Here is a 21,073-nt window from a genome sequence, read left to right as displayed (position 1 = left end):
CCCTAATTTGTTTTATAGTTCAAATAAAATATATCTCATTTGGAATATATTATATTATTTAATTTGATTTGATTGCCGTTGCTAGGCAATCAAACTATTGTTCTTCACCCTCTTCTTCTTTTTTATTCTTCCGTAGGTTTTTTTTTTTCAAGTTTTTTCCCAAAAATTATAGTTTTTCAAATATTAAGCAATTTCGGTGTCATTTTTAACATGGGAGTCTATGAGAGAGCCCTTCAACAAGGGTCATCTGCCAAATGTATCTCCTACAAATTTCAAGCTACAGACTCCATTTTAGTCTTAAAACGCTCATTAGATGCTGCTCTATCAAACTTGTATTCAGAATTTTCTAATTCTGAATCGTTTCCGCACACCAGGCTCTCAAAGTTGGAATGGTTTTTGAGGTCTCCTCTGCTGTTACCATGGTGACAGGCTGACAATCCTTCACATCAGCATTCAAAGCAATGCTTCAGCTGCAGCAATTAAACTTGCATTTTCTTCAGGAAATGTCCTTTTCCAGTTATATATATTATTTGGCAATAACTTTGGAACTTTTATTAGAGAACCAGAAATGTCTGTTGTGAAATTGAAGTTCATTCAAATGGTTTTTTAGCGCCATCTTCTGGACTGCTCCGGAAGTGTTTCTCTTATTAGGAGTATACATTTCTACAGTAGTGAAAAAAGGCTCTATTCGCAAAAACCCTTTAACATTGACTGTGTGTGCTTTAAACTATGTGCACATTAATGTTGGTTAACTGTGAGTGAAGCTCCTGAATGTTTACCTGCTCCTGTTGTCAAACCCAGACAGCTGAGAATCACGTGACGTGACGTGTAACCAGCATGGCGGCGCTGAGCTAAGGTAGCAACTCTACTGGACGGACACCGATAGCTTGGCTTTTCGTTAGCTTTCGTTGTCACCTGCTCATTCGCAGGGCCAGGCCGAAGATGACGGCCTGAGAGAGGTACACTAACAAGATTGAGAAATGCAGCAACATCAACAGCGGACACCACAGCAGCAGGAGCAACAGTCGCAGTCGAAGACAGAAAACAGTAAAACCAAGAGCATGTTTCTGTCCAGAGCTCTGGAGAAAATCCTTGCGGATAAGGAGGTGAAGAGGAGCCAACACAGCCAGCTGCGCAAAGCTTGCCAGGTGGCGCTCGGTGAGTGGGTTTGTTTTGGATACTGGGTGTAGAGCCCCTTGCTGAACGTTCATTGAAACATTTCTGTCCTGTCTAGCGTATTGGAGAGGGAGGGAGGAAGATCCATTTAGCTAGCGTTAGCGTTAGCAACTGAATGGCCTTCATCGTCAGCTGTTTGACGTTTGACGTTTTTTTATGCGGCTATTAATGTGTTGGCATCACTCACATATTTTAATATCAATTCAACCATGTTAACATCCGACTCCATAGGCACTGTCAACGCCGGCAGGTTGACAGGTAACTGTCGTTAGCTAGTTAGTGCTAGGTTAGCTAGCTAAACAGACCAATCCCTGTGTTGTACGTAGCACTGTCACCCTGCCAGACAACCCTGTCCGGCTCTGCACCCAGACACGCAGGCTATCTAACTCCAGGATGCTCTGACGTCCGTGCTTTTCCATTCAACACAGTCACGGATAGTGTTACACACACACACGCAGCGGTTCATTTCATTGTGGTATTGCTGTTTATATTTCGGTTTAAACAGCCCTGCCCTATTGCATGAACCCACCTCTATGTCACGGGTGTGTAATATGTTTTCAGCTTGTGTCCCATTTGTTTGAATGTGGGGTCAAATAGAGAAACTGGCAAATTAGAGGATGCGCTGCATTATTGGTGTGCACCCTCCCAGAAGATTGACCACCGAGAATTTTAAGTACAGGGACATGAATATGTGTATTCATGTGGATTCCATATTTTCATACTCTACCTTGTATGTGATTCAAACTTGACACAAATTCAGAATGCTTAAACATACTTGCATAGACATAAATGTGGCCCGGGGGATGGTCATTCTGGTTGGTACATTCGAGCTGCGTTGTCTGCTTTCGATCCCCGTCTGCCAGCCACACTTTCTCATTATTTATGATACCAGTGGAACTCAACACCTTTACTCACAAAACCAATGTAGTATATACTGTTTTCAGTCTGTCAAAGACATTAACATCATCTTTCCTGATAGGCTTGTGCATGTACATGCTTTCATTTTCATTTTTTTGACAACAAAACTGATGCAAATACTTGTCACACAAACAAATGGCAAAAGCCAACAGGCATGATACCAGCTGACCCCAAAAAGTGATGGATCTGACTGTGTGCAGTGAGAAAAAGTTTATTGTTGAGCACATTGTGTTATCTTTATGCCACCAGTTGCTCTGTTTAGTCCCTTTTAATCTCCTTCCTCCTTGATTAATTATGCATGCAGTAAAGAGCTAAGTTTTTCTGTGCGTTTATCCGGGGGACTAAATAAAAACAGCATGAAAATTCCTAATACCGCCTCCAAATTTAGGTAATTCATACACCATGGAAAGGATATGAGCTCACAATCATATTATAATATGACAGATCATACATTTTTAGAAGCTTTTTTAAATGTGTCATTGTGGCGTGAGTGTGACACGTCTGCTGAATATTGCACAAGATTATTTCCTGTACACCCAGTCCTGCAGTATCTGCTTTTACATTTATGTGTGAAACATATTGATTTGGCTGATGGTTGGTCACATCTGGCAGCTTCCAGGTGTATGTATATGTAGGTATATGCTTTGGACAGATCAATGTGGGTTAAAAAAAAACACTATGAAAATTGATTTAAAGGGAGTAGTGTAGATGGAACAGAAGGGAATGGTGAAGAGACCAAAGACGTGCATGAGACCAATCAGTTGAAGCAAATGTTCGGACATAGGGATTGTCAGGTTAAATATTTAGTAACTAATGAGTGTCTAGCAACAGTGAGACTTGTGATCGGCTCATTAACCTGCAGATCTGCTGTCATGTCTCACTGATGTGAGCTGCAAGGGTCAAAGTTCAGACTTCAGTAACATTTAAACTCCTTTGTCTCCCCCTTTATAGATGAAATCAAGGAAGAACTGGAGAAACAAAAGTAAGTAACAGTGTTTTTTTTCCTATATGAATGAATAAATGAAGGTGATTTGCTGTGTGCCACAGACAGGCTGCTGTCTCATCAGTGGGTCCTTAGGTGATTTTAAGTTTAGGCACTGCATTATGAAAATATGTATGTGTAGTAAAATGCTGATTTATTAACAGCTGTTCTCTTCGTAGCTTTGACCGTTTACTCAGCTGTTTCCTGTCCTCTCTTCTCTGCAGGGATGGCAGTATCGTCCCACCTAGAGCCAACTACATCGAGGCCGATAAATATGTGCTCCCCTTCGAGCTAGCCTGTCAATCAAAATCCCCCCGGATAGTTAGCACCTCCTTGGACTGTCTGCAGGTTAATATTTACAACACACACACATAGACAGTCTTTTTTCCTTCCTTTTGCTCAGTTTTATACAAGAGGCATTTATATTGGTTGCTATACTCACCTGGAGGTAACAGTTGTGTGGGTGAAACCTCGCAACACCTGTTTTACACGTCCGACACACACCCAGAGCACTGGCTCTGCATCTGGATCTACATTCCATCCTGTCATTTTTCACAGGCTACACTTGTATATTTATACTGTTTATAATCCATTATGTCCTCTTACTGCTTAAGTGAAAGGATGAATTCTACACAAACATAGACTTCTTTTTCACAACTTGTAACTTGTTCCTCTTACACGGATTTCATGTTTTAAGATTGATTAAAAGGATGAAGATTTTGCCAGCTGATCCAGGGTTGCTTTTCACAGCAACCTATCTGTAACTCAAAAACAGTTTTGCACAGTGGTTTCTGCAAATCAGACCAGCCAAGGCTGTTTTTTTGTGTGTGTGAGGAAGAAGAGATCCATTTAAGCTAACTATCCTAATTAAATTCTAGTGGGGTTGTCAAACCATTCTTTTCTCATTCGCTGGTAAATTCAAAAGAGATTGTGCTTGGAAATTGTTGTCAATTCGAGCGATCACTTTTTGTTTTGTGGGCCATGGACTCTGATGGATTTAGATCATTGTCCACGTGAGCAAAAAGTCTAATGTGTTATATCATAACTAAGTGATTTCTGATGTCTTTTTGTCCTAAAATATGGTTTCTGAATTAACAGCTGGCTGCTTGGGTCTAAGGATGGTTGCTTTGAGTTGCATTATGGGAAATTTAGGATCCAATATATTTGGATCTTGAGTATAAAATATGAAGATAAAAACACCTAGGTATGTCATGTTGTGGAATCCTTGCCTGTTTAAGTGCACCAGTGTGTGCAATTTTGGCAGAGTAACTAGAAAATACAATGAAATACACAACAATAAACATCAAATATACAGTCACATACACAAAGTGAACTTACACCCCTGCCCTAACCTGAATACTTTTTCCATTATAGAAGCTAATTGCATACGGCCACATCACAGGCAATGCTCCGGACAGCAGAACTCCAGGCAAGAGGCTTATCGACCGGCTGGTGGAAACTATCTGCAACTGCTTCCAAGGCCCACAGACGGACGAGGGAGTCCAGCTACAGATCATCAAGGTACACAGGGCGCCTCCTCGCACATCTGGCAGCCTTCAGATCCTCCAGCTGTTCGCATTGTTGTTTACTTTAGTCCCAATCAGGTCAATCTGTCACGATGGAGCCCATCAGCAGAGAGATAATTAGTTTCTATGTGACATTTGCTGGCAATGCCTTCATGTCTTCATCATATCATCTGTCGTCATTTAATATTTGACTCCAAGAATGACAACAACATTTTTCGTTTACATCAGGGTCAAACTCCAGCTAACACTTGTCTTGGTCTGAAAGTGGATCAGTGTTTCTCTTTTTTGATTGCAGAAAAAGTGAATTTAATACCCTCTTTTGTAGGTTTCATAGCAAGACCTTCTTTATCCCTTTTGCCCCCATAACTGGTTGTGTTCGCTGACTCAAAGGGCAAAGTCTCTGCTGTCGGAACAACAGTTTTATCACTGTTGACAAAAGATTTATAGGACAAATTATCAGCATGTGTTTGTATTACATCTACAGCTGAAGGAGATCTAGATGTCAGCACAGTCTGTTTACTCTGACCATTACAAATGAGTTCAGACCTGCAGAGTGGTGTAAGAAACATCTGTGTATTAAATGTGCGTAGGGAAGTGGAGTGGTGATTCAGCAGGTACAGCAGCAGCAAGACATCCTTTCTGATATTTCTGGACTTCCTCCTCTCTCTATCCAGGCACTGCTGACAGCGGTGACCTCCCCACACATTGAAATTCATGAAGGCACAGTGCTCCTCACCGTCAGGACCTGCTACAACATCTACCTGGCCAGCCGCAACCTCATCAACCAGACCACCGCCAAGGCCACCCTCACACAGATGCTCAACGTGATCTTCACGCGCATGGAAAACCAAGCAGTCAGTTTAACATTGTTACAGTGGTGTACAGTTGGTGGCCCTCTCCACTGCACCATTTAAATTTAAAGCCATAAAGCAATTTCATTATATTAATTAAATGTTAAACACAGGTCGTCAAGAAGAATTAAAACAGAGAAGACTCTACTCTTAATGTTGCATCAGTTAAAAATGATTAGCAATCACATACCCAGCTATAGCTGCTACCATAGCCTCAGTCACAGTCTGTACATGATTATTGAGCCGTGCTGCTTTTTTTATTTGATTGCTTAGTTATGTTTAATTTTCCTCCTGGTGACGCCTCCCTGCTCTGTGTAAACACAGCCTGCAGAGTAGTTAAAAAGTCACTGACCTTTACATGCCCTGATGGTCACAAGCAAGTCAGTCATGAGTTTTTAGACACACTAACGAGTGCAGACGTTTTACTTTTTGGCAGCAAACTGTATTTTTACAAATATTCAGTTGAATTTAAATATCAGCATACAAGGTTACTAGTTTGATTCTGGCTGCAGTCTTTCTGTGTGCAGTTTGCATGTTGTCCCTGTGCCTGTGTGGGTACTCGGCTTCCTCCCATGTTCTAAAGAAGAGCTTGTTAATTGGTGACTCTAAATTGCCTTTAGGTGTGAGTGTGAATAGTTGTTTGTCTGTATGTTGGCCTGCAATGGACTGGCAACCTGTCCAGGGTGTACCCCCATGCCCATAGATAGCTTGGATAGGCTCCAACCCCCCATGAAGTGAGTTCAGAAAGTGGATAGGTGCATGGATAGATTTTAACAGCCGGTTTTGGATTGAATTTCACAAAGCATGTTGCGCTAAAAGCAAATAGTTGTAAAATCATGCTTATTTAAAAAAAATACATACTGACTTAAATGATCTTTCCTCTCCCTGTGCTGCACTCAGGCTCTGGAGGCCCAGGAACAGGAGAAGGACCGTCTTCGTCTACCCCAGCAGAACCCCTCCCCAGTCCCCAGTAGCAGGAGGTCTGGCTCTCCCCGGTCTGACCGGACGCCTACACCAGATCCTCAGAGCTCCCCGTCCCCCGCAGCCAGTACACCAGATCTCACCAACACCACTAGCTCCACACCCCCTCCACCACTCCCCGACCAGGAGCAGGCCCCAGACACATCATCCATAAATGGAGAACCTGAGGGTGACAATGCCCCAATGAATGGAGGAACAGAGCAGGTCACACCCACAGCAGGTTTGTCACGTTTTTTTTGTCAAAGGGTGTAACATGCAGGCTGGACATCTCATCAATAACAGCTTCTCATCTCTTCATTAACATCAGATTCAGTTTTTGACGATGAAGGTGCAGAGACGTCTCCCCCAGCAGCTCAGCACACTGAAGAAGGGAACAATCCACAGAGCCATTCAAATCCAGCCGAGTCGATGGCCCCTGATGGAGAGGAGCCAATGCAGGCACATTGTGCACCAGGTCAGAAATCACCTTTGTGTCTTTGTCCTTCTAAAAGGTAAATACAGCATCTCTCTGTGACATTTGCTTCACGCTCATGACATGATAATGTCCATTCTGGCCTGTTCCCAAGGAGGTGAGCACCCAGCCCATTCTGTCCCTGAGCAGACAGGGGTGGCTCCCCCCAGAGCAAGAACAGAAGGTCAACAGATGAACGGCATCATCGAGGACCGCTCGTCTGTCTCATCCACAGACATGCTGGTGAGCATGATTAATCAGCCCTCTCTTCTGAATGCTCTCCTCTTAAACTGATTTTTTTTGTGTGATTTAATGCTTTTCAGTTAGATTTATGAACTTCAGCTGCAGAAATATATTACTTACTAGCAGGGCCTCGGTTTGCCTTGTTTAATACAGTTATATTACATAGAGTGGTAATGAGTTTGTTCTTCTCTCTCAGGATGCTGAGGCCCTGCATGGACCCCACAGTGCTGCCCGCTTCTCTCACATCCTCCAGAAAGATGCCTTTCTGGTGTTTCGCTCTCTGTGCAAACTCTCCATGAAGCCCCTTGCAGATGGACCCCCAGACCCAAAGTGAGTGTTTTTTTTAAATATATTAGTCACTACCAGTTCATGTGTGAATTTGTGTTTCGCATCATACTATGAAGGCATTTTTTCTACTCTCTAACACTCTGATATTGGACATCCTTTTATCCGCTTGTCACGCTACAGTTAGCTAAAATAAACGATAAATGCAGCTGCGTTTGGCTCCTGCACAGTACCTTTATCTCAGTCTCCACAGGTAAACTTGCCCTTTTCCATCTCAGCGTGACTCTGTCATCTCCAGTTACTGTAACTTTAGACCAGGCCAGCCAGTTAGAAGAGGCCAAAGTAAAATGAGCCCAGGAAGAAGCTCACAAAGAAGACAATGAAGTCTTCACCTGTTACCATGCTGAATCAACATTATTTCTGTATGTGCAACACTATAGACTGCTTGTGTGAATTTCTTCTAATACCATACCATACTGTTCCTCTGATCTGCAGGTCTCATGAATTACGGTCCAAGATTGTGTCCCTGCAGCTGCTGCTCTCTGTGCTGCAGGGTGCCGGGCCGGTGTTCCGTACCCACGAGATGTTTGTAAATGCCATAAAACAGTATCTGTGCGTGGCATTGTCTAAAAATGGCGTCTCCTCCGTGCCTGAGGTCTTTGAGCTCTCACTGGCCATCTTTCTCACCCTGCTCTCCCACTTCAAGGTTCACCTAAAGATGCAGATTGAGGTATGGAGACACGCTTTTTCATCTTCTGATGAGCCTGTTGACCTACCCTACACTTTGAATGACGGTTTTAAGGCTAGATTCAGGTCACACTGACCTTTTATTTCATCTTTATCACTTTAGGTGTTTTTCCGGGAGATCTTTTTAACGATTCTGGAGACATCGACCAGCTCCTTTGAGCACAAGTGGATGGTTATCCAAACACTAACACGTATCTGTGCAGGTACACAGTCACTGACTAGGTCACACTAACTTTTAAAGCTGTCTCTAAGTCAGCTTCTTACACTTAAAGGACAGACAAAGACAGAGAGTTCATATTAACACTAATACCTCTGTTTCTCCCCACAGATGCCCAGTGTGTGGTTGACATCTATGTAAACTATGACTGTGATTTAAATGCTGCTAACATTTTTGAGCGCCTGGTCAACGACCTGTCAAAAATCGCTCAGGGCAGAAGTGGTCAGGAGCTGGGGATGACTCTTCTGCAGGTACATGTGTATGAAAGGATTCAGTACTAAAATGCACATTGAGAACGTGACCCTGTGCAGGAAGTTGAATTGTTCTATAACACCTACAGGAACTGAGTCTGCGTAAAAAGGGTTTGGAGTGTCTGGTGTCCATCCTCAAATGTATGGTGGAGTGGAGCAAAGATATGTATGTTAATCCCAACCTTCAGGCTAACCTGGGTAAGTCTCCAGTAAATGCACGAATGACCCACAGAGAGAGAGGGTTCTATACTAACTTGTGTGCTTTTTGCAGGTCAGGAGCATCCATCTGATAATGAAGGAGGAGAGCTGAAGCTCCCAGAGCAGCTGGCAGGACGTCGAGACAGCATCAGCTCGCTGGAGTCCACTGTCTCCTCCAGCATCACCGCATCCCATCCAGAGCAGTATGAGGTCATCAAACAGCAGAAGGACATCATCGAGCACGGCATCGAACTGTGAGCTCTTTTTCAAAACCTGGTTGGGGATGGCATTAGGAGGATTGCTTTTTTATAGGGAGCAGTTCATGGGTGTGGATTGTTAAATGTCTTTGTTTCTTCTGCAGCTTCAACAAGAAGCCGAAGCGGGGTATCCAGTACCTGCAGGACCAGGGCATGCTGGGTTCCACAGCTGAGGATATCTCCCAGTTCCTCCATCAGGAGGATAGACTGGACACGGTGAGGGATTACACATTTAAATTACAGTATATTCTAAAGCAACAAATACAAAAATTCAAGCTACTGATCCCCCTTTAACTGTGCTTCCACAGACGCAGGTGGGCGAGTTCCTAGGCGAGAACATCAAGTTCAACAAAGAAGTGATGTACAACTATGTGGACCAGCTGGACTTCTGTGGGCGGGACTTTGTCTCTGCACTCAGAGCGTTCCTGGAAGGCTTCAGGCTGCCAGGCGAGGCCCAGAAGATCGACAGGCTGATGGAGAAGTTTGCTGCTCGGTACCTGGAGTGCAACCAGGGGTAAGGAGAGATTATTGGAAGGTCTTATCAATTTTGGAATCCTTCATTATAGATCATCACATATTAACTGATGACCTGATGTACTTACTGTTTTGCAGACAGACTTTGTTCGCCAGTGCAGACACTGCCTACGTGCTGGCATACTCTATTATTATGCTCACCACAGACCTGCACAGTCCTCAGGTGAGAACTGCTTATTGATTTATGCCCTGCCGTCTTCAGGCACTAGGACTATTGTTTCTTGTCTCCCTAATGAATGGTTATTAAGGATTTTTTTAGCACTTACTAAGATCATTTTGACTGGCCACAGAAGTTTCACACACATAACAATTGTGTGTTTTAGCAGATTATGTAGATTTCTTTCTTCTTCAGCCTTTATTTTGAGAGCGGTGTTGTTAAATGGGTGTTAAAACAATTTCATTGTGATTGACAGTTCTTCGAGCCAGAAGTCTGCACAGAGATTTGTAGCACTCGTAGACAGGTGTTTACAACTCGGCAAAGTTATGAGCTTTCTAGATGACGCGTTCAGAACAACGTTGAATCAGGTTCAGCATTTTTGCCTATATTTCTTTGCCAGAGCGCTCTGTGTTAACAGCCGGGCTGTATCAAGCCTTCATTCGCATGAACGTTGCACAGGCTGCAAAGGCCAGTAACTGTCGTTTGCAAATACCTGCTGCAGCTGATTTATCACTGCTGACAGGCCACTGAGACAGAGGAAGTTAAGACTGAAATTTAAAGTCTGGGGAAAGCAGGTGTGAAATATGGTGCATGGCGACACATACAGACTACAGCCAGGGAGTCGGGTGAGAGATGGTACCACAGCGCCAGGCGATAAAAACACTTTGAGAGCAATAAAGACAGGATGTGGCAGTAAACTTAAACACTCCAGAACACTACTGTGTAATTCTTTCCCCTCCGTGGCTTCCTGCTTCCTCAATGTTTGTGTAATTACTGTGATTGCCAGAAGGGAGAGATTCAAGTTTCATAATGTAGCTTTAAGCAGCAGAAAACTCATGTTTCTGTTAGCTCACCTGTCTCTCTGGATCTTGTAGGTGAAGAACAAAATGACAAAGGAGCAGTACATCAAGATGAACCGTGGTATTAACGACAGTAAGGACCTGCCTGAAGAGTACCTGTCCTCTATATACGATGAGATTGCAGGAAAGAAGATTGCCATGAAGGAGAGCAAAGAGTTTTCAATCACCCCAAAGTCCAACAAGCAGAGTGAGTACTTGACTAACTGCGGCAGCAGCACCCTTTTTCCTTTAGTGCGTTAAACGTTGATCCCTCCTCCTCCAGGTGTAGCCAGTGAGAAGCAGCGACGTTTGCTGTACAACATGGAGATGGAGCAGATGGCAAAGACTGCGAAAGCTCTAATGGAAGCTGTCAGCCACGCTCAGGCTCCCTTCTTCAGCGCTACACACCTGGAGCATGTCAGGCCCATGTTCAAGGTATTACAGTCTTCAGTTAGAATAAAGAAGGTTATGAATACTGATTTGATTAAACACATTCTTTGAATTGTATGTCCATATCAAATACATCATATATCACCTCTGTAGAAAGAGAGGTGTTACTTTGCAAATGTAAACCCGTTGATGATTTCTGTGTGTTCCAGCTGGCATGGACCCCCCTGCTGGCTGCATTCAGCGTGGGACTGCAGGACTGTGATGACCCAGAGGTGGCCTCGCTGTGTCTTGAGGGCATTCGATGCGCTATTAGGATTGCCTGCATCTTCAGTATGCAGGTCAGTGTGATGCCTAATGTTTGAAAAGCTGCGGCGCTTAATTTCATTTAGTTTCTTTCTGCATTGTATGTTGATATTCCTTGAACTCTCAGCGTTTACACCTACATGAATCCATGACTGTGTAGTAACTGTCCTGTCTCACGGCAGTTGGAGCGAGATGCCTATGTTCAAGCTTTGGCCAGGTTCACCCTGCTTACAGCCAGCTCCAGCATCACAGAGATGAAGCAGAAGAACATCGACACCATTAAGACTCTGATCACTGTGGCCCACACTGATGGAAACTACCTGGGCAACTCCTGGCATGAGGTGAAAATAATCTCAGTAACTTCTAATGACGTATGATTTCTTGAACGTCTAAGTTTTCTATAATCACTGCTCTTGTAGATATTGAGGTGTATCAGTCAGCTGGAGCTTGCACAGTTGATTGGCACAGGGGTGAAGACGCGATACATCTCAGGCGTGGTCCGGGACAGGGACACCAGCATCAGGGGCCTTCCATCTGGCACAGAAGAGTTCATGCCCCTGGGCCTCAGTAGGTTACACACAATTTAATGCAGTTTGTTTGTTTTTGCTTGCTTTTTGCTTAAATATGTTTGCTTGTTGCAGGTAACCTGGTGGGAAGTCAGGACAAAAGACAGATGGCTCACATCCAGGAATCAGTGGGAGAGACCAGTTCTCAGAGTGTGGTGGTAGCTGTGGATAGGTGAGACCTCCTACACAAAATGTAATGAATGATTTTAATTTATTTAGTTAAATGTTAAATGTCTCTTTTTGCAGGATCTTTACTGGTTCCACCAGGCTGGATGGGAATGCAATCGGTGAGTCTTTTTTCTTTTTAGCATTAAGTACAGGTTCTGTGATTGTGCTCAGCAGCTCACAGTGTCCCTGTTGAATTGTTTCTAGTGGACTTTGTGCGGTGGCTGTGTGCGGTGTCCATGGATGAGCTTGCTTCGGCGCACCAGCCGAGGATGTTCAGCCTGCAGAAGATTGTGGAAATATCCTATTACAACATGAACCGCATCAGGCTGCAGTGGTCTCGGATTTGGCAGGTCATAGGTGACCACTTCAACAAGGTGGGTGGAGCAAAGGGTGCACAAAGAGGTAGAAACCATGCAATACTAGGCATACAGCTACATTACTATTGGACAGCTCCTTAAATATGTTTACACAGCTTGTGTTGTTGCTAGGACATCGTCTAATTGAATGCACTATTGTGTGTTTGTGCTCGTTACTCAATGTGCAGTGATATGATGAAGGATGGGCCGTCGGATTACTAATGCCTTTTTTAGATTTGTGACCATAGAGTTGTTTTTTTAGATGGTCTTCAGATGTTTTATATGAACATAAATTGAACAAATCTCTTGTTTTCTATCCAACTTGGCACTTTAATGAATATTTGCATATCAACAGTGAATGGAATTAATATGTGTCTTCTATAGGTGGGCTGTAACCCCAATGAGGATGTCGCCATCTTTGCTGTGGACTCATTGAGGCAACTCTCCATGAAGTTCTTGGAGAAAGGAGAGCTGGCCAATTTCCGCTTCCAGAAAGATTTCCTCAGACCATTTGAGCACATCATGAAGAAGAACAGGTAGGGCAAGAGCAGGTGTGCTGAAAAGAAGAACAGTAATGTTTTCAGTTCATGTTTATTTCAAGCCCCTTGTCCTCTCAGGTCCCCCACTATCAGAGACATGGTCATCCGGTGTGTGGCTCAGATGGTGAACTCTCAGGCAGCCAACATCCGCTCAGGTTGGAAAAACATCTTCTCAGTGTTTCACCAGGCCGCCTCCGACCATGATGAGACTATAGTGGAGCTGGCCTTCCAGACCACTGGGCACATTGTCTGTAAGTATAACAGGTGCTCTTACATAAATAAGTAAATAAGATGGATCATCAGATCTGCTTTAGTTTTTTGGAGAGGAGAAAGATTTAAATTAGGCTTTCAGTTGATGGGTTGTTTTTCTTCACCTTGTCACCAGTGAATACCTTCCAGCAGCACTTTGCAGCTGCGATTGATTCATTCCAGGATGCAGTGAAGTGCCTGTCAGAGTTTGTGTGCAATGCAGCCTTTCCTGACACAAGTATGGAGGCTATCAGACTAATCCGACACTGTGCTAAATACGTCTCCGAAAGGCCTCAGGTAGGTGCAGCTGAGCTCCGACAGCACTGGCTATATATAATAACAAAACGCATCGTTTCCGTTTTATTACATCATGGCTTCGCAAATTATATTTCTGTCTGAATTGTGTCGTGCTGCGCAGGCTCTGAGGGAATACACCAGTGATGACATGAACGTTGCCCCTGGTGATCGGGTGTGGGTTCGTGGCTGGTTTCCCATCCTGTTTGAGCTCTCATGTATCATCAACCGCTGCAAGCTGGACGTCCGCACCAGGTCAAAACAAACAAACAAACTAGATTCATGCAGCTTTGTATGACTCATATTTCTCATAGCCCAATCAAATCTAACCACAGACATGATGACACTTCTGCAATCAGCTCGACTTAATGTGGCTGTTATACATGGACACAAGAATTATAGGAGAAAGATGCTTCATATTGAAAGTGTTTCTTAGCATCTGTTGCTAAGAAACATGATTTCAGAGTTAATACAATAACAAAAACACTAAAAATAGGTATCACAATGTGGTTCACTGCAAACACATAGCAGAAAGTATAAATACTAGCTTTTCCTATTATAGTTTTTACAGCTGCAGCAGTGCGTCATTCATTCCTGTTTAAATATTTTTCTTAGACCCAGTGTTTGCATACAGGCTGTTCTTAAAAAAAGTTATGGCATGCATGCCAAACAAAGGCATCACAGAAGCCAGTAATACTAATCATGAGGTCATTGTTAAGGGGACTTTTCAAAGTCTTGTACATCTACTGTTTACTTACATTCTTTGGTTTGAATTGGTTATAAAACAACCATATTCCAGTGTGTTTAAGTAAGGCTAATGATTAATAAAAAGGAAAACAACAATCCTCTCACTCACATTATGATGCTTGTGATTCCATAGCTGATGTATAAATGTGTGTCCTCCTGACAGAGGTCTCACCGTCATGTTTGAGATCATGAAGAGTTACGGCCACACCTTTGAGAAGCACTGGTGGCACGACCTCTTCAGGATCGTGTTCCGCATATTCGACAACATGAAGCTCCCTGAACAGCAGACAGAGGTCAGAGTTGCACCACAGAAAGACTTGAAAGATAATGTTAAATGCCAAATATAGTAGTATATATTTTGTACAGCTACAGAACGGGTGGATTTTAATGCTCATGTGTTCTTTGCTCACAGAAAACTGAGTGGATGACGACAACATGTAACCACGCTCTGTACGCCATCTGTGACGTCTTCACACAGTTCTACGAGCCTCTGAGTGAAATCCTGCTGGCGGACATCTTCACACAGCTGCAGTGGTGTGTCAGGCAAGGTGGGTGTTTCACACAGACAGGTACAAAATGTGTTTCCATACAAAGAGAAATAACACATTTCATTCTGTGTTAGATTGTACTGTCATGCATACATGATCAGTACAATCTAACACTAAAGGTTAAATAGTTTGCTTTTATGTGGCCAATGTTGTTGAAAGGCTAAAAACAAACTGTTAAAATAATTGTATTTAATTTCAGATGAGAGTCTTAATCCACATTTGGGGCAGTTTTGGGCCATTTTTAAGAACATTTTCAGACACTTGTCCTAAAGTTATCTTTCTCCTGCAGACAATGAGCAGCTGGCTCGTTCGGGTACAAACTGTCTGGAGAACCTGGTCATTCTGAATGGAGAGAAGTTCAGCCCCGACGTCTGGAACATCACCTGCTCCTGTATGCTGGAGATCTTCCAAAACACCAGCCCTCACGCGTGAGTACAGAATAATGAACTTAGATTACATTTAGCCAGTTAATTTGTCATTACTTTACTTTGAAATAAATTCACACACACAGACAGAGTTAAAAAAAGAATGTGGGACAGCTGTTGTACGTGTGCATTGTGATAGGATGTGAGCTATTTCAGCATTGATTCACTGTCTGCCATTTTGTGTCTGTATTCACATCAGTTTGTTGACTTGGCGACCAGCTGGACAGGATGAGGAAGCTGCTGACGGCAAGCACTTTGTAAGAAATTCAACAAATTAACTCGGTGACTAAACTGTGATTATGCACCAAACAGGAACATTATGAGCTGCTTTTAACCCCTGAAAACAACTACTAACCTTGCTACAGTTTCTGAACTCTAACTGTGTTACTGTATGTCCTCAGGATGCTGATTTTGACACTCAGTCCCAGAGCAGCTATGACAGAGCTCTGTCTGAGAGAGGACACAGCCAGATGTCCAGCGACGACACCTGGAAGGGCAAATCTAATGCCAGTGAGTACACAAAGGCACGCTATGACGTCACTGACTCTGTAACACCAGTCGTCTGCCTCACCGCTCACATGCCGTACGTTTCTGTGCCACAGGAGTTTCAGACCAGAAGCTGTTTGCAGGACTGCTAATTAAATGTGTGGTACAGCTTGAACTAATCCAGACCATAGACAACATTGTCTTCTACCCAACCACTAGCAAGAAGGAGGATGCTGAGAACATGGCTGCTGCACAGGTACCGCCACAATTCTGCTCCTCTTATCAGAATGCTATGAAGATGTGACCATGAATGTCAGATAAAGCTCGGTCGCAGATAACTTAAGTCATCTGACACTCTTTTTTTTTTCCATCAGCGGGATGCTCTGGAGGAGTCGGAGGTGGAGGGAGGTGGCTCGGCTGCAGATCAGGGTATGTACAGACGTATGACATCCTCACACCTCTTCAAGCTGCTCGACTGTCTGCTGGAGTCGCACACCTTCGCTAAAGACTTCAACTCCAACAATGAGCAAAGGACAGCACTCTGGAGGGCAGGTGAATAAAAAAAAGTCTTATTATGTTACCCTCATAATATCATTCATACTTTCCTCATGCTAATGGTTTGCCAGAGAATCTAATCTAACAACAGTGAGATAAAGAACGTGATGTAGTAGAGCCTAAAGATTATCTTGTCATTGTTTTCTGTATTTGTTGAAGCTATGACATAAAGCAAAAGCTCCACACAAAGTCCTCTGTTGTCGTTCCTTAACAGGTTGTTTCTCTCTTTTGCCCTCAGGATTTAAAGGGAAGTCCAAACCTAACTTGTTGAAGCAGGAGACCAGCAGCCTCGCCTGCAGTCTGAGGATCTTGTTCCGGATGTACTCGGACCCTCAGCTGCAGGACTCGTGGCCTGACATCCAGACACGCCTGCTGCTGTGAGTAAAACATGCAACGTGACCATCGAGCTTGATCATTTGAGATGAGTTGAGATGATCCTTGAACATGACTAAAAAATGTATTTGTACAGATTTGATGCACATATGAGTGGGATCGGGTCAAAGGAATGTACAGTGTGGGTTCATGGTAATAAATGAAAATAACAGTTACCCCCGCCGTTAATTAAGCGGTGAAGAAAATACTTTGAACACTGAACATACACTTTGCTTGTCGTTGCAATCTGGTTTATTTGTGATTTACGGTAGTTTTTTTATTTATTGGATCAGTGGAGTTTACAGTTCAACTGATTTAAACAACAACAGAGTAAATGAGTGTAAACATGACTGTTGCTTTGCCTCCATGTGTTGTCACCATTTAAACCTGATAAACAAGCACAAGGTGTGATATTTGCAGAAAGTACAGCGCTGCCTCATGTTGACTGAGCTGTGTTTTGACACTTGGCTCATACCTCATTATAAATGTATGAACTGTACACTGCATCAGCGTGTGTTTACCATGGAGCAGCTGCACTGGGCCCATGTATTGCACAGCCCGTATGTGAGATGTTGTGTAGCTTAGGTTCCTCCTATAATAATTATAATATTATTATTATTATTATGTCTAACATAGACAGTGTTGTGGTTGCCACATTCATGTGTGTGTTGTGTTGACTCTTTCACAGGGTGTGTAGTGAAGCTCTGGCCTATTTCATCAGTCTGACCTCAGAGAGCCACAGAGAGGCTTGGAACAGCCTGCTGATGCTGCTGCTCACCAGGACACTACGGCTTCCCGATGACAAGGCAGGTGCACACACACACACACACAAACACCAACAAGTACTGTGGTGGAGTTTATTCAAGGTCAGAGTTTGCTCAGGGACACGGCTGCAGGAGCATTGGCTGTGTGATCGGACAGGATCTTAACACAATGCGTAGGAATTTGAACAAATACAGATTGTAATATAAAAAAATGAGTCTGCTCTTAACTTTTTACCTAGCAAACAATGGGCTGAACTGATTTGCTGACTCTCCATTAACATGTGACTTAATTATACAACATTATGAAATGAACAATGCTCTCCATGTTTGTAGACTGTAAATAAAGATGGACAAACCCTCCATGACATCATACATAGGTCTGAAGAGTGGTTTTAAAACTCAGTGTAGGACACTTCAGTCGTCGCCATCTTGGCAGTCCCCCTTAAGCTAGGGACTTGCTTACTTACTCCATGATGCCCACTGTTTCCCATCAGGCAAAGTCTGCACCAGTCTGCACTAGTTGTGGACAGTCGTCATGTGTAGTCTGCACTAAAAATCTGCTTGTGTGTGAGGGGAACAGACCCGAGCCCATGTCAGTCACAGTTATTCATACGTGTTTGATTTGTTTTTGGGCCGAGTCTGGACACAGTCGGGTAGTGTGAACTGACCCAACTGCAAACACGTGTTGTCAACAGCCAATGAAAAGAGACGGTGGGATACAAGCGATGCTGTCAGAAGACGGCAGGAAGTAGCAGGACTATCAAAACAATGATCGACTCCTCCACTGCTTGATGCGTCCCCCGGCTTTGGGTTTCTTTCACATAGAACACAATAACATCGCCACCTACAATGAAACCCATTAGTGTGTATTGCTTGGCGGTTTGATGGTGTGGCGAGCAAGTGCAGCACAGATGCTGGTCAGGGAGGTCACACTTGTAGTTCAGTCAGACCTAAATATGTGTGATCAGAGCTTGGCCTTTAGTAAAGCTGAGGGCCTACATAACAAGTTGATCAAAAAATGAATGATTTAAAAATGTTCCACCTCTTTGTCCTTTTTTGTTTTCTAATATTTTTCCTGATTATAAACATTCTGTGCGCTGTCACCTATGAATCATGCACTCTGTGTGTGAGCGCATGATTCATGGATGAGTCACGGCAGCCTGTGACTCAGCGTTTTTTTTTTTCCCAGAGCATTTTAGGCTAAAACCTTCTGTAGAAGGACCCAGCATGCAACTGAAAGCAACAGGGAAACGTTGGCGCCACACAAACCACTACATCAACAAGAATTGGAACTGTATTGTTAGAGTGGGACTGGCTGGGAATGATGTATTGTGCAATGCCTGCTGGTAATTTTGGGAAAGTTGTTAAAGCTACAAATTGTGTTGTGTTTGTATTTGACTGCGGTGTTGTAATTGAGTGAAGGCAGGAAAAGTCAACAAAAAGCACTCTTTGTCAATGTCAGCACATTTTTTAACCTCCTACTGTGAAACTGATGGTCTTGCAACCTTCCCCCCAGAGCAGGCGTCCTCCTTGTCTCTGTGGTTCTATTCTAAATGTTCTTATTTTCTTTCCAGTTCAAGCCCCATGCTTCCTGCTACTACCCCCACCTGTGTGAAATGATGCAGTTTGACCTGATCCCCGAGCTGCGGGCCGTCCTCAGGCGCTTCTTCCTGCGCATCGGCTCGGTCTTCCACATCGCCGCTCCCGAGGGGCCATCCATCCGGACTGCCACGTCATAGAATGGACGGGAGGTTGGGAGGAGGGGGGACAGGCAGGTGGATCGAGGAATGGAGATGACAGACTCCCTTTTTGGACTGGATCAGATTACAAGAGAGGGGGCGATGAAGACTGTAGCTTTTCTGTCTCAGTTCAGGACTCTGCATTGAAGTGTTGCGCTCAGCCCGTAGAAGAATTCCTTCCTTCCTTCCCGTCTCTCGGGGATGAACAGCACTGTGACCAGCACTCTCTGCTGACTGTTGTCATTCATCATCCCCCCTGACTCTCATCTCAATGACCACAAAAGAACTGTAAACTAATAATTTATTAATATTGTTGCAAACCCTGTATCTGATTTTGAAGGTTTGTTTTTCTGTTTGTTTTTTTTTTTAAAAAAAAACAAGTGTATCTGGAAGCAAATGAATTTGATTATCTTACATTTGCCCTTTGTGAAAATCACTTTCGGCCACATGTGCCTGTTAGAAAAACGATCTAATGAAGATGTGTTTCCGCTGTCAGTCCCTAGTCCTTAACATGTTTACGTTCCGTCTCATGTCTGTGTGTTATTATGTGGCAGGCTGCTGCTGCTTCTTCTTCTGCTTTCGGCATTATGTGGTAGGTTTCTGCCATTGTTAAAAAAACACACACAAACACAAAAATCTGCATCTCTGACAACACTATGAAAGATCTCTGTGACACCCCATATCATTACGGTGATCATTTCTTGCCTGTTAATGAGATTTTACATATTTATTTTTGCTGTTTTGCTTTAATTTGTTTTATTATTATTATTTTGTTTTCAGGATAATTGTTGGTTTACATTGAAAGCTTGGTTGAATGACGTCCATCCGACGTGCATTTCTGCATGTTTATGACCCAGTAAGCCTTCACACTGGCCTCGGCTCCTCCACGACTCTCCTCACAACAACCCAACTCGCGATCGGCCGCATACACTGAAACAGACGCTTGTCTGTTTCGCACACTGTTTTGCACATCTGTTTGCTCATGTATTAGCACCGCCCAGTGTGCACTGGATGTTTGGAAATCAGTGTTGTTGACTCGCTTCCACTGAAAGGTTCAGGAACAGAGCGAAACCAAAACTTACACAGAGGTACCGAGACCTCTGCCTCCTGGACCTTTCGTATTTTATTCCATGCCTTTTTTAAAAAAAAAGAAAAGAAGGATGTATGTAATTATTTAAAGTGCATTTAAATATTTTTTTGAGAAGCATTCCTTCCCCTTGCAACTATGGATGTCTACTTTTCTTCCCTGAGGCTAGGGGAAATATAAATATTATATATAAATATATATATGTATACAGTAAATGAAAAAAGCAGACTGTAAAGTTTTCAATGTAAGATACATAGAAATGAAAGTGCTATACGGTTATATACATAATATTGTGATGTAATCTTCCAAGCATTTGGTGAAGTAATCAATAAACCCAAATTCTGATCCACTCTGGTGACTTTTAGTGCAAATTGTAAAATACTTATAAAGAAGTCCAATTGCCCTTTGGTGCAGGTGCCTCTCATTTTTAATGACTCCTGCAGTCAGTGCTATCACTAAGGTTGTTCATTACGCCTGCGCATCTCCGTCAGCCTTTGTGTCCCCTCGCAGTTGTCATGTCTTGAAAGCGGATGTCATTACTAAGAATATCCACAGGGTGGCGCCGTTCTCCCGCTGGTGGTATGCCCTCTGGAGCGCGTTAAGATTTTGGGGTAACAAAGGTTACTATGGAGACCTCTCGCATCTTTTGTTGTCAGCTAAAGTGAAAAGATGCCTCGCAGCTGCTATGTGAACCCTTTAAATAAACGAACGAACTACTAACAATTAAAAACAATGTGTACAACATGCAAGCGTTATTAATTCATAAATGCGCCAGACGTGAGTGACACTACAAAAAAAGTAGCTCACTTGCTAACGCTAACATTAGCCAGAGTAGCGATAGCTCGGACTTCCTACTTGCTAGCCCCGGCTAG

The 21,073-nt window shown here is 43.3% G+C and overlaps 1 protein-coding gene across 1 annotated transcript; it reads left to right on the top strand.

Moving 5' to 3' along the window:
- The first annotated feature begins 980 nt into the window (after positions 1-980).
- On the top strand, positions 981-20,550 carry arfgef2 (ADP-ribosylation factor guanine nucleotide-exchange factor 2 (brefeldin A-inhibited)). The gene is made up of 39 exons (XM_028409568.1): positions 981-1,158; positions 3,046-3,076; positions 3,301-3,424; positions 4,451-4,597; positions 5,277-5,456; positions 6,354-6,654; positions 6,742-6,888; positions 7,001-7,128; positions 7,325-7,458; positions 7,909-8,143; positions 8,264-8,363; positions 8,489-8,628; positions 8,718-8,826; positions 8,900-9,080; positions 9,188-9,299; positions 9,392-9,597; positions 9,696-9,780; positions 10,650-10,821; positions 10,897-11,048; positions 11,213-11,341; positions 11,489-11,647; positions 11,726-11,873; positions 11,948-12,044; positions 12,119-12,159; positions 12,245-12,414; positions 12,781-12,932; positions 13,014-13,186; positions 13,321-13,481; positions 13,603-13,733; positions 14,389-14,518; positions 14,638-14,773; positions 15,063-15,201; positions 15,398-15,455; positions 15,600-15,708; positions 15,801-15,940; positions 16,059-16,236; positions 16,478-16,616; positions 17,300-17,417; positions 18,950-20,550. The coding sequence occupies exons 1-39, from the start codon at positions 981-983 to the stop codon at positions 19,112-19,114; spliced, it is 5,535 nt and encodes a 1,844-aa protein (XP_028265369.1). The 3' UTR covers positions 19,115-20,550.
- The last annotated feature ends 523 nt before the right edge of the window (positions 20,551-21,073 follow it).

The sequence above is a fragment of the Parambassis ranga genome, chromosome 7 (assembly GCF_900634625.1).
Source record: "Parambassis ranga chromosome 7, fParRan2.1, whole genome shotgun sequence".
Classification (NCBI taxonomy): domain Eukaryota; kingdom Metazoa; phylum Chordata; class Actinopteri; family Ambassidae; genus Parambassis; species Parambassis ranga.
This window is presented reverse-complemented; position numbering and strand designations above follow the sequence as displayed.

Bases quoted from the DNA above. Each gene is read 5' to 3' on its own strand.
- arfgef2 (XM_028409568.1), top strand. From the start codon at position 981: ATGCAGCAACATCAACAGCGGACACCACAGCAGCAGGAGCAACAGTCG. The intron at 4,598-5,276 runs GTACACAGGGCG...CTCTCTATCCAG, and splicing joins TCCAGCTACAGATCATCAAG to GCACTGCTGACAGCGGTGAC. The intron at 11,049-11,212 runs GTATTACAGTCT...TGTGTGTTCCAG, and splicing joins ATGTCAGGCCCATGTTCAAG to CTGGCATGGACCCCCCTGCT.